At 29.3% G+C, this 16527-nt stretch overlaps 2 protein-coding genes across 3 annotated transcripts; both read left to right on the top strand.

Annotated features, from left to right (window-relative positions):
- The first annotated feature begins 7672 nt into the window (after window positions 1–7672).
- On the top strand, window positions 7673–9500 carry LOC124845254 (large ribosomal subunit protein uL13w). Its single transcript, XM_047322320.2, has 4 exons — window positions 7673–8006; window positions 8163–8279; window positions 8562–8649; window positions 9188–9500. Exons 1-4 carry the CDS (start codon window positions 7735–7737, stop codon window positions 9329–9331), a joined length of 621 nt encoding a protein of 206 aa, XP_047178276.1. The 5' UTR covers window positions 7673–7734; the 3' UTR covers window positions 9332–9500.
- A 2860-nt stretch (window positions 9501–12360) lies between these two features.
- Window positions 12361–16298, top strand: RFNR2 (root FNR 2). 2 transcript variants are annotated; one of them, XM_047322313.2, is made up of 5 exons: window positions 12361–12617; window positions 12903–12959; window positions 13596–13925; window positions 14300–14519; window positions 15430–16298. In XM_047322313.2, the coding sequence occupies exons 1-5, from the start codon at window positions 12594–12596 to the stop codon at window positions 15927–15929; spliced, it is 1131 nt and encodes a 376-aa protein (XP_047178269.1). In that variant the 5' UTR covers window positions 12361–12593; the 3' UTR covers window positions 15930–16298. The 2 variants fall into 2 exon arrangements, with proteins under 2 accessions (XP_047178269.1, XP_047178265.1); XM_047322309.2 differs by having other exon boundaries at window positions 12900–12959.
- Window positions 16299–16527: the final 229 nt, after the last annotated feature.

The raw sequence follows: 16527 nt of genomic DNA, 5'->3' as shown, positions 1-16527 counted from the left end.
GAACTGAAAAACAAAACAAGTGTGTAAGGAAAACTGTTCCAATTATACTTTATCCTGCATGATCTTTTTATTTCATAAAATTGATTTCTGATTCAAATTAAATTATTTATGTCTACGAAACTTACGAGTATTTCTATTTGAGTAATTTAACTCACTGCTTAGCTTTAAGTTGAGTAAATTAAGAATCAAACGCTAAATTAAGGGTTACAAATTTGTATAGCATTGGCTCTTTTGTTATATTTTTTTTATTAGAAAACTTTTTTTTTTCTGAGTAAATAGCCAATTCAATAAAATAAATATTGAGATACTTTATTTTCAATATATATATATTACTTAGAACTAAAATCCGTATTACCGAGTAAAACATTTATATTATGCAAAATTTAGCTTTGTTTTATTTTATTTATAGTAATATATAGTTAACTTTTTTTTCATTTGACACGTCTCGTATTTCTGCTTTACTTTTATTTTCATTTTTAAATTAATAAAAGTATAAATTATTCACATGTAACGATATGCAATGCAAGTCTTTATTTTGGTATGTGCATGTATTTATCCTTAATTAAAGTTATAAAAAAATGAGTATAAATTGTTATTTATAACAATAACAATATGTAAATGAGATTATTTCCTATAGTGTATACATTTCATATTTATACATACCATTGATTATATTTAAAAATCTATATTTCTATTTTACTCTCAATATAGAAAAAAAAATGTAAAATTAAATTATCCAAATAATAGAAATAAGTGCACATACACTTTAAATGTAACAATTAACCGTTTCTTTTATTTAACTACCGTTATTAATATTATATATTTTTATTTAAATAAATATAAATATAAGGGTCTCATTTTCACTAACTTTTTTAATTAAACTTACTTTTCTAATGAAAAATAGATAAAAAAATTCAAACTCAAAATAAGAAATGAGTGAAAAAAAATCTCGAAAGATCACAGTCCAGCCCAAAGCCTGAGTAAAAATAAAACGTGAATGCATGTTCTAATTTAGAAAAAAAAGTTATATGGTTGGAGAATAGCATGATCTTTTAACTAATTTTTCTATAATACATGTTTAAATTTAATCATACCTTTAAGTTTAAAATTCAAAAAACAAGTAATATATATATATATATATATATATATATATATATATATATATATATAACAAATTTATAAATATAATTATAGGTGATTATATAATAAAATTGATCCTCTCACGTAATTTGATAGTCATCTACTTGAAGTTATAAAAACTCATACTTAAGAAGAATTTATAAAAATAGTTTATAGAACCCAAATATTTACAAAGTCATATAAGAGACAACACGTGGACCTTATTTTAAAAAAATATATATTTATTTCGAATAACAAAAGTGATTAATTCTTAATTTGTCATAAATCTAAATGTTTTTAATTTACATATAATCATATGCTAACATTTTAATCAAACTAAGATAGATTTTGTAGGAGGTTTCAATAAACTTTATTGTATGCTTATACAGAAAAATTACACAACAACATATAATGTTAAAATCTTTGACTCTTTAAATATATTTTTTTTATTAACTAAACATATTCTTAAAGTATAAAAGATAATCATTTGATTTTTTTGTGTGAAAAACTATTTATATCTAAATAAAATCTAAATAAGACATCTCACTTTAAAAATTTAAAATAATAAATTTATGGATTTGTTTTATTGTAAGTTGTTTATTTTTTTTTCTTTTTTAACGTATGACTTAAATTCTACCAAATTTTTATTTCTCTTTATATATATATATATATATATATATAGAGAGAGAGAGAGAGAGAGAGAGGTAAGTGTGTGATAAATATATATTTAGCAATTGTAAAAAATAAATTATTTGTTAATTTTATTAAAATTAATCTGATATTTTTACATTTTAGCTGGACTTTATGTTTCTTTTTGTCATGTTTTGAACTTTATCGCAATGTCCTATGTACTGTTTTATTAAATGTTATACATTTTTTTTTCTAAAAAAATGATAAAATTAATAAATAGATTATAATTAATAATTATGTTAAATTATATATTGCATATTTTATTTAATACCATAATAATAATAATATAAGATAAAAATATTGATTTCAATATAATAAAATATAGGTTTAATAATTTACTAAGTCCCTATTTTCGTATGGAATCTCAATTTAGTCCCTTTTTTTCTGGAAATATCAATTGGGTCCCAAATTTATGAAAATTGCAACAAATGGATCCTTTCCGTTAAATTGTGTCCAACGGCGTTAGGGTGTATTTGACGTGGCACGCTGTTGTGAACTTCTTATCTGACGTGGTTGATTCAAGCAGTAGCAGTGAAGCACGTGGATATTTAAATTTTTTAAATAAAAAGAAAATAATTGTTTTAAACCAAAATGGGATTATTCTGAGTGCAGTAAGGAGAAGTGCACAGATCAAACACACTATTAGGAATTAGGGATTGGGATTATTCATGGACAAGCTTCTCACCTTCGCCACTCCTCTCCATTGATGATGCACTGTTGCAATCACCCTCAGCTTCAACTCCAGGGATATATTTTGCAGTCACACAAGCTTTTCTCTTTCCCTTCTTATCAACACCAAGCTTCTTGCCGCTTTTGCCGCTTTTGCAATCACCCTCAGATAATTCATCCATCTCAGTCTGCAACTTTTGTCGCTTCTCTTCAACCCTACAATCAAAATCAGAACAAATTAAATGAGTCTTCCTCCGCATTCCAGAACCCCTTCTTCGATTCGTTCTCGTAAGCTTCCATTGTTGCAAAGTTTAAGCCTTTCTCTTGTTTGCTGTAGTTTTGAAAGTGATCCCTAATTCGATCCACAGAAAACTTGAATCCCCTTTTAAAACAATTCTTTTCTTTTTACTTAAAAAATTGTAAATATCCACGTGCTTCACTGTTACTGCTTGAATCAACCACGTCAGATAAGAAGTTCACAACAGCGTGCCACGTCAAACACACATCGTTGGACACAATTTAACGGAAAGGATACATTTGTTGCAATTTTCATAAATTTGGGACCCAATTGATATTTCCAGAAAGAAAGGGACTAAATTGAGATTCCATGTGAAAATAGGGACTTAGTGAATGATTAAACCTAAAATATGTAATCTTATATGTATATAAATAATATTATTCTAATAATTAAAGTTGTAATTGGGATAATCCATTCAAATCCTAACCCTAATTCACTTCAGAAAAGATTTAGAGGTTTAGTTTTTCTTTTGTTCCTCACTTAGGAGATTTCCTATAAGAAGGTTGTTTTAAGAGTGGATATAACTAGCTCATGGATCATGGATAAGGTTTACATCTCTAAAATCCTAGAAATGAGTGCCAAGGAGATGGAGACTTGAATTGCCAGAGTCTCCGTGAGACTGGTATCCCATTTTTCACGTGCACTTTTCAAATAAGCATCTCCTTAATTAGGGTTTCATTCTTTCTACATTGCAAAAATCTCACCCGCCACAGTTTTTTACTTTACGGAAAGGGGTATTTTAGAATGTAAACATCTCCTTAATTTGAATTTTTGGTCTTTCATCTACTTTTTGCACCCTCATAACTATTAACACACTTCCATTATTTTTAATACGACTGTTCTACGTTCATTGAAACCCTATTATAATGAAGACTTTTGGAGCAACTTTTTCACCCAAATAACAAACATTAAACTAGTAATAATTTCAATTTAACTTAAATTTTCATTTTTTAAATTTTCATATATGTTGCATGGTAATAAAAAAATATTAATGATAATTACATTAAATTATAATATTATAATAAATAAAATTTGTTTATAAAAATATACTTATGATAGTGAGTTAAAAAATTAATATATATATATATATATATATATATATATATAATATCAAAACAATATTTTACTTGATAAAAAGTAACAATACATAAAAATATTAAAAAAGAAATCAAATATGTGTCTCATAAATAAATTGACAAATCATTGAATGAAATATATATATATATATATATATATATATATATATATATATATATATATATATATATATATATATATATATAATTAATTAAAGGTATAATGAAATGAAAAATATCATAGAGATTTGATGAAACTTTTCAAATACCAACTTAGTTGAATTATTGAGAGATAACGAAAATTATTTAAACTAAACAAAATGAGTTTTTCAAATAGAACAAAAAACAATAATAAGAGAATAAAAAATTTAAGTGCTTTAAATTACATAAATGAAAGACTTGTTTTATTTAATAACACTTAAATACATAGTTAAATGTTTGTAAGGAAAAAATACACAATAAATAAAAAGATTACAACAAATATAAACATTCAAATATGAGATAAAAAATATTTAATCAAAGGTTTAAATAAGAGGAAAAATATCTTAGATATGTAAATGAATTTAATGACAAGCCAAATAATTTAAAAAAAAATAGAAAGTATATATATATACACCTACGTGTGTGGTTACTTAATAAATCATATATATTTTAATAATTTAAATGACAAAAGTGATGGTGACAAAAACACAATCATCCACGTATCCAAATGAAAAAAATCATTAAAACATGAATGAGTTTTGATAACACTCACGAGAATAACTTTATTTGTCATCCTTAGCATTTACACATTGATAATATAGGTTGTAGTAACATATGTATAAGGACTTATGGACTTATGGATGGGTGAATGTGTAAGTGCAAAAAGGCCAATATAAATAAAGTATAGTGAGTACAATATAGTTACAATAACAACTTTATGTTGGAATAATAAAGAGCATTGAGTTTCTAACTCAAAAGTGTAAACGTGGAGATGCATTAATGTTAGCTACAAAACCAATAGAGTAAGTGCATCAACCGTAGCGTCGAAGCGTAACAAATTATAAATATTGTTATTTCCCAAGTAATTTGTATAACACTAAACAACTATTGAACTCCAACTCAATTAGACCGCAAAGGTCACAAAAACACTTGAAACACTTTTTGGTATTTTCATTGTATAGTTGGTGTGCAAGGAAATGTAAGAGTGTTTACAATTGTCATGATTAGATTTAGTCAACTTTACTCGCATGCATTCACAAACATATTAATTCCATATTCAAGTCAAAATCAACTCACCAACATACTCAACTCTTATCCCTACCAACTTTGAGCATATGACAAGTTATTAAGTTTTAATGAATCATCAACAAGTAATCATGCATTAAGATCAAAAGTCTTAAGATTACTAATGAATCATGTTTTATCCCAAGATAAAAACTTCATTAGGTATTCAATTTCAATATTAGGTTAAAGTCATGTTTCCCAATACATTAAGAACCACAAATAAAGCAATTAGTGACCAAGCCACACCAAGCATTAAGCATATAAATCAATATTAACTTTGAAAAGTAAAAGCATGTCCATCAACATAACGAACTACACAAGATTCAATTTATTACATCTAATCTCAACAAATAAAAATAGTCTTCAATGGTGGAGAACTTAGAGTTCTGCAAATTAAAGAATTAAAGAAGAAATTGAAATCAAAGAGAAATGCATGCTATTTCTCAAGGTTCTTGTCAACTGCTCCGTGCTCCAATTGCGTCTCCCTTTTGCATCTACACCTTAAATTCGTGACTCATCTTCTTCCTTAATCCCAAAAGGAGAAAAACCACCTTGGACGAAAAAGGAAACCCAATAAGGAGACAAAGAGCTTCCCAAAGCTCTAAACAACCTCAAAAAGCCTCTCACAAGCGTCCTAGGTGATTTTATTCGTGTAAGAATTATAAATAATAAAAACCCTCATGAAAATATGATTAAATACCCACTCTCGTATATTAGGGACTGGCAGACTCGGGCAACGACTTCATCCTCGCCTAGCGAGGCTTAAAGTCCAATGCTCTCTAACTTGTAACTCGCCGAGGGAGCCATTTTTTTTCGCTCAATGACTCAAACACTACAGGTTTAGGTCGTCAATGTCGTCTAACGAGCAGCCAACTCGCCTAATAGTGATTTTCTGGTCGTCTAGGATGGTCTATGAAAATATAACCCTACAAGTGAGTTTTTTTCATGATGTTTGCAACGCTAAGTATGATTCTAAAGCCCTCAAAGTGAGTATTTGTTTAAAAATAATTATTTATTGTCCAATCATGCTTCTTCGAGTTCAAACTTGTTTTGTTCCACCAAAAATGCTTCTTATTAACTTGTTTTATACACTCAAAATAGAGATTAGAGGTAAACAAACATACATTGACTAAAACATAAAAAATCATGAAAACACACTAAACTTTAGAACAAAACAAGGTAAACATTCGGAAAGAGTTGATTTATATACATAAAAATATGTAAAATTATTTGTTATCAATCAAATAATTGTGGAGTGAAAAGGGATAACAATGAGTCATTTTGGTTTATACTACCCATTTATCCTTTTGTGTACTCCTATAAAATTTATACTACCCCTTATTAAAATTTGAGTTAAATATATTTTTACCTTTTGAACTTTGATGCAAAATTAGAATTGGTTATTTCCTCAAACTTTGATACATTTTTTTAGAAATTTATAAAAATAATTTTAATTCAATTATATTAAATTTGTTGATATATTTTTTAAAAGATATTAAAGCACAAGTAATTTAAAAAACTCAAATATTAATACGAAACACATTTTATATTAAAAAATAATTTCATGTAATTAATTAAAATGTTTATATTGTTTTTTTAATTTAAGAACCAAAATGCATCAACCATTAAATACGTGTTTTAATTTTGCGTCAAACTTGAAAAAATTAAAAACATACTTAACATTTAAAATTGCAATAAAAAAAGTAAAAATTGTTCACACAACTTGATTTTCAAAATTGTGAAAACCGTAAGGATACGAAAACATGTTTTGGAATATGCATTCCATAATGCATCCAAAAAATACATTTGGAAATATATAGATTTGGTAACGTATTTTTGAATCTAAAAATAACTTCCAAATTATATCATGAATGGTACACTCTAAAATAAAAAATACCTTAAAATTACATAATCCATAATAAATTTAAAAATAAAAATAAAAATAGGTGCTTAGGTATTTCCTCAATTCTTCATCCATACCCATTGTCTTCTCCTTCTCCCATTTTTGTTCTTTTCCCTCCTCCTCCATTATTCTTCTTCTTTTCATCCTTCTCCCACCCTTATTCTTTTTCCCATTCCTCTACTTGCTTTTTTTCTTCATTTCTCCTTTTCCCCATGCTGCCCGGGTTGTACACACAGAAGAAAATGAAGAAGGTAAAAATGTCATTTCATTACACCTATAAAGCGCATGCATAAAAAAGGAAGGTGCAGAAAGATAAAACTACAATTAAGATAGCAGAAGACAATAAGCTCTCATTGGATATTGTACCAACCATAAATTGTAGCAAAAAATTTTATATTTATTGATTTTTACTAGAAAAATTGCTAAAATTATTAAAAGATATATTTATATAGAAGACGGTAATAGTTAGGTGTGGTTGAAGATGATTTCTCACATTCCTAAACATTATATATAAAAATTTGATACTTTTATATTGAACAGGGTTAAAAAACCTAAATGATAATTAGTTACATAAAAAGTATGCTAAACGAGTTGGGCTCGGCCCAAAACGACAGCCCAGAGGCAACTTCAAAAACCCTAATGTTCTCCTCCTTAAGCACCGGGCACCGTGAGAGAAAAGGGTTTGTGCCGTTGTGTTGTGTGGTGAAGTGAAGATGGTGTCAGGTTCGGGAATCTGCGCGAAGAGGGTGGTGGTTGACGCGCGGCACCACATGCTGGGTCGACTTGCGTCCATTGTGGCAAAAGAACTTCTCAACGGCCAAAAGGTAGTGGTGGTGCGGTGCGAAGAGATCTGCATCTCCGGCGGCCTCGTTAGACAGAAGATGAAGTACATGAGATTCCTGCGCAAACGCATGAACACCAAGCCTTCTCATGGCCCAATTCATTTCCGCGCCCCCGCCAAGATCTTCTGGCGTACCGTTCGTGGGTCTGTCACTTCTCTCTTCAAATGTTTCTTTCTTTTTCTTTATTCTTTGTTTTTACGAAAACTTATGATTATGCTCGGGGCTTTTAAGGTCAGTTTCTACTGTCTTTGTTTTAATTCGTTGTGTGAGGTTTTAAAATATCGTATTGTGTTTTGTAGAATGATACCGCACAAGACAAAACGTGGGGAAGCTGCTCTTGATCGTTTGAAGGTTTACGAGGGGATCCCTCCTCCGTATGACAAGACCAAGAGAATGGTTGTTCCTGACGCTCTCAAGTATGTATTTTATCCTCCTAAACTACTTTTTTTGTGATTTTTAATAACGCGTCATACTTTAATTGTACATGTGTTAGCTAGGGATCATAATTGTTCTTTGTATGATACGCTATTAGTTTTTTTTTCTGTGGCGATTAATGAACTTACCATGTATGCTGATTTATAATTGGATGCAAGTGTGGAAAATTCTTTTATTGCTAGGGCTTGCCTGTTAAACTGCATTGCATGAATGGTGTTGTTTATATAGTGGACGTTGAGCTAATTGATGGAAATTGGTATCAGGGTTTTGAGGCTTCAGAAAGGACACAAGTATTGTGTGCTGGGCAGGTTATCATCTGAAGTTGGATGGAGCTACTACGATACCATCAGGGTAAGTCTTTGCTCTGTGAACTTATGGCCTAGTTGCAATTTTTTATTTTATAAAAGCGATTGGAGTACTTCTAATTTGATCTCCTTGCCCAGTGTGGAGAATATATTTTTGTTTGTTATTTAGCTGTTGTTAACTAATCTTGTGATAGACAAAGATGGAGTTTGGGAATGTGGTTGTACATTTCATTTATCTAGTATTGCCCATTGCTATCAAATATTATGATTATTATTTAGCTGTTGTTAATTAATCTTGTGATAGGGCAAAGATGGAGTTTGGGAATGTGGGTGGATATTTCATGTATCTAGTATTGCCTATTGGCTATCAAATATTATGATTATTATGATTGTGCCAATCGGGAGTTTATAGTTACTATTTTTTTAATATGATGTACTCGCTTATAAAAAAAATTGTCTTGTTCAATCTTGGAGGGCATGCTAAGTGATTGATGGAAAATTTGTGCTTCTGTTGTGTGAATGTTATGCCTTTTCATATTAGGTGTGTTTGGTTATTTAAGTAATTGTTTTATTATTGCTCGCAGGAGTTGGAGAAGAAGAGAAAGGATAAGGCAGAGTTGGTTTACGAGAGAAAGAAGCAGCTCAACAAATTGAGGGTGAAAGCCGAGAAGATTGCTGATGAGAAACTCGGTCCTCAACTTGATATTCTTGCCCCTGTTAAGTACTGAGTAGTCTTTTTAGTGTCTATTAATTTTTTCGTTGCCACTTTATACCAATCGAACTACCTTTCAATTTTGCTGGAGGAAATTTTTGTTATTGGATCATAGCTTTGAAATCTATGTGGAAGCTGTTTTTAATTTAATTAAAATATTAGTATCATCCAGAAAATTCATTGCATTTTGACAACTAGTAGTTCAGGGGTTACCCTTTGATATTAGTAAAGTAAAATTTTCAACTTTTTATTGTCATAATTATTCTTGTGTAAGGTAATCTCAGGTAATTGTTTTTGTAAGGTAATATTCAATTCAAAGATTATTCTATGAAGTCTTATATTACTCAGGTAGGTTGTACTGTATAACCACAATTTTTTTAAACTTTTTCTTTGATGCAAGCTTCTTATTAAGGTTTTAATGATATTTTATATTAATTTTAAACTTTTGTCTGATCATTTTTAAAAGACTTGACCTTTTATGTAAGGAGTAAATTACAGTTCATGAATATACGTGATCCAACAAGAATATTGTGTAATTTGTTTCAATAGAAACACTTTAGTTATAAGTTGAGTTGTAACATATAATATTTGAAATACAAAGTTTTATTTATATTTTTGTAAATTCTCTCACATTTACACTGAAAATTTTAAAGAGAAAAAAGCGGACTTTTGAAATGCTGAAACGGATATAATTGTTTCAAAGGTCTCTTTTCATGTAATTTTTCTAACAGATTATTGAAATTGTACAATTAATTATTGATTTCTATTCTCTTGAATAACATATCTACTCTCATTTTCTTGAATTTCTAGTGTTTCACCTAATTTATTTATTTATATTTTATTTTCTCCTTTCTGATACACGTATGGCCCATGTGTGCTGTTTTATCTAAAATTATTTGCTTTGATATACATTTTAATGCTTCTTTTATGTTACATAATCACATTTTTAGAATATGGAAATTGTACACTCCTTAATAAAATATATAATTCTATTTGTGAAAAAAAATTGTTTAATTAGGAAAAAATAGAATTTTTAATCATAGTTTTACTCTGATACAATAATAACACGGGTTAATGGATAATTTAATTATTAAATAATAGTAAAGTATTTATTATTAGTGTTTTAGACGCTACATATTATATTTTTATAACATTATATGTTGATATTTCAAGAGTTTATACAAATATTAATTAAATATTAATAATTTTATATGCTTTTTAATGCATTTGTGTATTGAACAATTTTTGTTGCTTCTAAATTTACAATGGAGGTTACATTGCGCATAAAACATGTATTATTATTATTTTATTTCCACTATATTTGAAAATTTTTATATGCAATTAAGGATGTGTAGTTCATTTGATTTTGTAGTTGTGATGATTGTTATAAACTCTTTGGCATATATATATATATATATATATGTACATATATATATATATATACATATATATATATACATATATATATATATATATATATGTATATATATATATATATGTATATAAATAGATTATGATTTTTATTAAATAGAAAATAAAAAATAACTTATTTTATTAATCATCAACAAAAATGACTTGTTTACGCAATCAAATTACAATATTTTCCTTGAGTTCTTTATAACGAACGCGGCATGCTTGTTTCATTATTTAAAAAAATAAAATTAAATGTTGAATGATTATTCTCATAAGTTTGTTATATTAAATTAGTAGGTGATGATGTTATAATGTTATTAAATTAATATATTAGGTAAATTTATATTTATTTATAATTTATGTATTGTTATATATGATTATTTAAATATTAAAAATAGTAATTAAAATGATAAAGTTGAAAAAAAAACAAAAAAAAGTGTATATAATTATAGATAAAATAAATTTTAGTTATTTAAGAAAAAAGTATTATAAGTAATATCGTCTAAATAATTTTTTTATTATGAATAATTATTTAAATTAAAAAAAGTAGTTATTAGAATGATAAAAGTGTAAATAATTATTTCATAATTATTTGAATTAAAAAAAGTAATTACCGAAATGATAAAACTGAAAATAGTGTTTTATTATGAATAATTATTTAAATTTTAAAAGTAAATATTTAAAAGTAAAGACAATTTTTTTAATATAATTACAGACTAAATAACCATTTTATGGACTGATTATTAATCTAAATATATTCATTTTGAAAATGTATTTTACAGGACTAAACAAAAGTTCTTATATACCTTTTTTTTTTAATTATAGTAGTTTAGATTTTGACTATACATGTTAATGTTTTGATCATCACATATTTCTTAGACATTGTCATCATTATATTGTCTATTTTTAGAACTTAATTCCATCACAATCTTTTATTTAAAAACATTTTAGTAAGTTTGACTCTCAAATTATATACAACTTTTAGGCATGTAAAACAAACGATTAAATATCTAAAAAAAAATCATCACTTGCAATAACTTTATTAAATTTGATATATTTCTATACAGACTATAAAAAAATATTATAATAACTATTAATTCAATTTAAAAATTATATTAAAAATAGAAACAAACACAAGTTTTTTATATTTGTTAATAACTTCATTTAACAATAAAAGAAACCACTATATTACTTTCCTTATCTCTATTCAAACATTAGAAGATACCGATGCTATTTTCATAATATATTTATTTTTGGATTTTATTAAACATTATAGGTATATTTTTCTTTTAAAAATAAATAGTAACAAAATTATTTAAAAAAGTTAGTAGTAATACTATTGACCCGTTTAGCCGCTAGGGTGGGTTACCCAAGAAAATAGGTTGAAATTTTTTTAACAAGATGGGTAAAAGATTAAAAACACCACCAATCCAATTTGTCAAAATTTTGCAGATAGTGGACCAGGCCGCAAATCCAGACCTCTTTTACCCCTAATAATACAACAATATAAAATATTATTTATATTTTTTAAATAATAATAAACTGAATGAGTAATTAATAATTATATTAAGAGTGTTTAATTAAATTAAAGTACTCCTTAATTGGTCTAACTATAGCAGCCTTATTCAAGGGAAGGTGGTAGAGATTATCTGACACTCCAGGAGCCAAAAAACAAACCCGACCTTTCCCTTTCGCCAAAGGATCATCGAAAAACCCAAATCAAGACCAGTTTGAACAGTCCTTGGTGTGCTAGCTTCTTTATATTAGACCCTTCTAAGAACTGTTCTGTTTTTCAAATCTACCCTTTTTCCAATCACATCTTCTGCTCTGATAGCCACTACAGCCTCTTTGTTCTCGATCTCAGGATGTTTCATTTGACTTTGTCTCAGGTACTTCCCTTTCACTCATTGCCTTTGCTCCATGTTGTCACTGTTTTGGGCTTTCCAGAATCAATGGGTCACTCTAATCGGAATAAAAATTCAAACTTTTCATTTTTACTTTCTCTTTTCTCTATTTTTGTTTGGGTTTTTCTTTTTGGTGTGTGTGGAGATGTGTTTGTAGAAAGTCAAAGCTGAGAAATTTAACCTGAGTGGAGTTTTAAGTGATAATTCATTTTATCAGTTGGTGCATGAAATTTAATTAACGAGCACTATAACTTTTATGGGGTTTAGCAGGCGGCTGTAACCGTTCCTATTGGCAGCGATTTGTCTCTCAGAAGATCTGCGTTCAAGGTTTGATAGTACTCCTGTTTCGTTTTTTCTGCCTTTTGACTTTGGAAGTTATTTGATGCTTCTACTCTGTGTCATGTTAAATAACCGATCCAACTGTGAATAATATGTAGTTATGCTAACTTTTTTATGATTATGTTGATTTGGTATGGCTATTAGAATACCTTGAGGGGTCAAGTTCAATTACACAGATTAGTGGATGAACATGTTTATTTCTGAGAGTTTAGAAAGGGGCCAAAGGGCTATGTTTTACTATAGATTTGATTTGCTTCATTTCTATACATGCAAAACTGTAATGGAGTGGAACAAACATCGGGCAAAGGTGAAAGTTTTATCTTTTGGTCAAAAAAATCTTTTGGTTGTAGTTGTTAACTGGTGTTATATATGGTCTTCTACTTGTATGGTGCAACTGAGTATTTTTAATTCTATATTAGAAATGTAGAGCTTTAGCATTGATGCATTTTGGTTTTCCCAGAACAGTGGTGTTTTAGTCAGAGTGTCTACTTAACACATGTGTATTGGGTTTGTACAATTTTGTTTTCATAGATGCATATGTTGTTATATATTAATTGATTTTCAAAGAACTAAGAACATAATACTGCAGTTTATTTTTAACAAAAATTACACTTGACGGTGCAGGCCCCTAACTTAAACTTTCGGGAAAAGTCATGGGCACCAGTATTAACTTTGGATTTGAAGGCTAACAGTTCTTTAAGAAGTAGGAATGTGGTATGCATGTCAGTGCAACAAGCAAGCGTACCCAAAGTTTCTGTCTCACCTTTAGAACTGGAAGATGCTAAAGAACCTCCATTGAACTTGCACAAGCCTAAAGAGCCCTATACAGCAACTATTGTGTCTGTTGAGAGGCTTGTGGGACCCAAAGCTCCTGGGGAAACTTGTCATATTGTGATTGATCATGGTGGAAATGTTCCCTACTGGGAAGGACAGAGTTATGGTGTTATTCCTCCAGTAAGTGACTTATTACTATGCTTCCCTCTCATTCTTTCTGATTACTGCTGGTAATCCATGATGATTGATCTTTGCCTTAAGATTTTTTTGATGAAGTGATCTTGATGGAGGAAAGGGTTTTGAATATTAATTATGTTTAATTATGAGTCCTTTTCCTATAGGATTTTGGTGATCAATGGTCATCAGCAGAGTTTAAGCTTATTCTGTCTCCCCTCTCACCTTCCATCTCAAAACTAATGGTGTCTTTTGGGCTTATTGATTCATGTATAAAGCGTTTTTTTTTTCTTTTTCATCGGATCAGATTTAGGAGTTAATGCAGTTAAAATTCTAAATTAGTTTCACAACTTGTAAATACCACTTTACATGGGTGACAGGGTGAAAATCCAAAGAAACCTGGGGCTCCCCATAATGTACGACTGTATTCAATTGCTTCCACGAGGTATGGAGACTTTTTTGATGGTAAAACAGCCAGCTTGTGTGTGCGCCGTGCTGTTTACTATGATCCTGAGACAGGAAAGGAAGATCCATCCAAGAATGGCGTTTGTAGCAATTTTTTGTGTGACTCAAAGCCTGGAGACAAAATTAAGATCACAGGTAAGTAAGGCTTAACTCTTTCTACTTGAGCAAAGGTTGACATACTCTCTAATTTCTTGTGTAACTTCCCAAAATTTGTATTCCAACAGAGTGATGCCTTGGTGCACCGTGCTCAAGTTTTAATCTCTTTTTATATATTGATGTTGTCGTGATCAGTTGTTTCTTGTTTTTGCTGTTACCATAGGTGTGTTCTACGCACCTTACCAGAGTGTGTTTGCTAATCTATACTTCCTCAATGTAATGTTGGAATATAACTTGTATCCTGCTGTTTGTTTTCTGTTTAATCTATTGGACTTTATGTTGCGAATGGTAGAATCGTATGTGAAGACAGCAATGTGCTTAAATGATGAACGTTGTGATTGAGAAAAAAATCTCATTTTCATAAACAATGATTTGAAATTGAACAGACAAGGTGATTTGATGTGCTTAAATTCTCTGAACTTTGTAAGGTTTTCATGCAGTATACTAGTGAACCAGTTGTTCACACTTTAGCAGCTCTTAAATATAACATTTGTTCTATTGGTTAACATCAAACTCTTATCGTATGGAGCATGGTAAAGAAATGTGATAAACCAAACAAGGAGAAAGTATATATTGAACAATAGCTTACGGGTTAGTTCATGACTGCATTTCTATATTCATCATGAGTATGAGTTAGAAAGTTTTGGTTGTTATTGTTCTACCCCTATTTGATTTATGCAATGTGCAGTTTCCGCTTTCCTAGTAATTAATGCGTACACTGCTAAGTTTCTCATAATTGAAGTGCATTCATTGTATAATTATGTGGTAGTGATGTAGAAGGATGCATAACAAAACCTACCCACTAGAGATCTATTGGCAAACTATTATGAATGTTGATGAGCTTGCATCTTTCTGGGTAGGAATTGAGTCATCTACAATTTTTTGGCAGGCCCTTCAGGGAAGATAATGCTTTTGCCTGAGGATGACCCTAATGCTACCCATATAATGATTGCCACTGGCACTGGTGTTGCTCCATTCAGAGGCTATCTACGTCGAATGTTCATGGAATCTGTCCCTACATACAAGTTCGGTGGACTGGCATGGCTTTTCCTTGGCGTTGCCAACTCTGACAGTCTTCTCTACGATGAGGAATTCAGTAAATACCTCACGGATTATCCAGATAATTTCCGGTATGATCGAGCCCTTAGCAGAGAACAAAAGAACAAGAACGGGGGGAAAATGTATGTTCAGGATAAGATTGAGGAGTATAGTGATGAAATCTTCAAACTCCTGGATAACGGGGCCCACATATATTTTTGTGGTCTGAAAGGTATGATGCCTGGGATCCAAGACACACTGAAGAGGGTTGCTGAGCAAAGAGGAGAAAGTTGGGAAGAGAAGCTTTCTCAACTTAAGAAGAACAAACAGTGGCATGTTGAGGTCTACTGAGATTCTTTAGTGCAGATTGCAGAGTAGTAGTCCCCTTTGTCTGAAAGAAGAAAAATACAAAACATTTTCATTTGGTGCTTTTAATAATAATATTCATCCAGCAGCTTTAGTAGCTGTAGCTGTTCCGTATTAGGAAATTGCAATGATACATTGTGTTCTTGATCGATGCAGAATTCAAAAACCAAGCAACTTGCATCTGGTAGAGTCCACTTTGTTAAGGACAGCAACATATTTTCTTTTGCCAAATTCTGAATCATTTTAATAAGGATTATCATCCTATAAAAGGATAAGCATGGATGAAGAAACATGTGAGCCCCTTTAAATTATTTTGCTATTTAATTCTGAGATCTATTTCCTATTTCAAAACAATTGGGAGTACATATTTGTAACATAGATGATAAAAGACAATGATTTGAAAATCCTTTTGCTCATTACATCGAGGAGCAAGGACATTAAAATTGCCAATCATACACAGAATTTTATGATTTTGATTCATAATAATAAAATTAATATTTTATGTCTTAAACACATCAATTAAATAAAATATTAAGATGTGGGTTTTGTAAAATATAAAATAAAAATGAATAAATAGTACTAA

This window comes from Vigna umbellata, chromosome 5, assembly GCF_029865625.1.
Source record: "Vigna umbellata cultivar VRB3 chromosome 5, Vumbellata_1.0, whole genome shotgun sequence".
In the NCBI taxonomy this organism is placed as follows: Eukaryota; Viridiplantae; Streptophyta; class Magnoliopsida; order Fabales; family Fabaceae; genus Vigna; species Vigna umbellata.
Note: the sequence above shows the minus strand (reverse complement) of the source record. Positions and strands in the feature narration are given on the sequence as shown.

Coding starts and splice junctions, on each gene's coding strand:
- RFNR2 (XM_047322309.2), top strand. CDS start 12,594: ATGTTTCATTTGACTTTGTCTCAG. Junction 13,926..14,299: donor GTTATGGTGTTATTCCTCCA/GTAAGTGACTTA, acceptor CATGGGTGACAG/GGTGAAAATCCAAAGAAACC. Junction 14,520..15,429: donor AGACAAAATTAAGATCACAG/GTAAGTAAGGCT, acceptor ATTTTTTGGCAG/GCCCTTCAGGGAAGATAATG.
- LOC124845254 (XM_047322320.2), top strand. CDS start 7,735: ATGGTGTCAGGTTCGGGAATCTGCGCGAAGAGGGTGGTGGTTGACGCG. Junction 8,280..8,561: donor GTTGTTCCTGACGCTCTCAA/GTATGTATTTTA, acceptor AATTGGTATCAG/GGTTTTGAGGCTTCAGAAAG. Junction 8,650..9,187: donor GCTACTACGATACCATCAGG/GTAAGTCTTTGC, acceptor TATTGCTCGCAG/GAGTTGGAGAAGAAGAGAAA.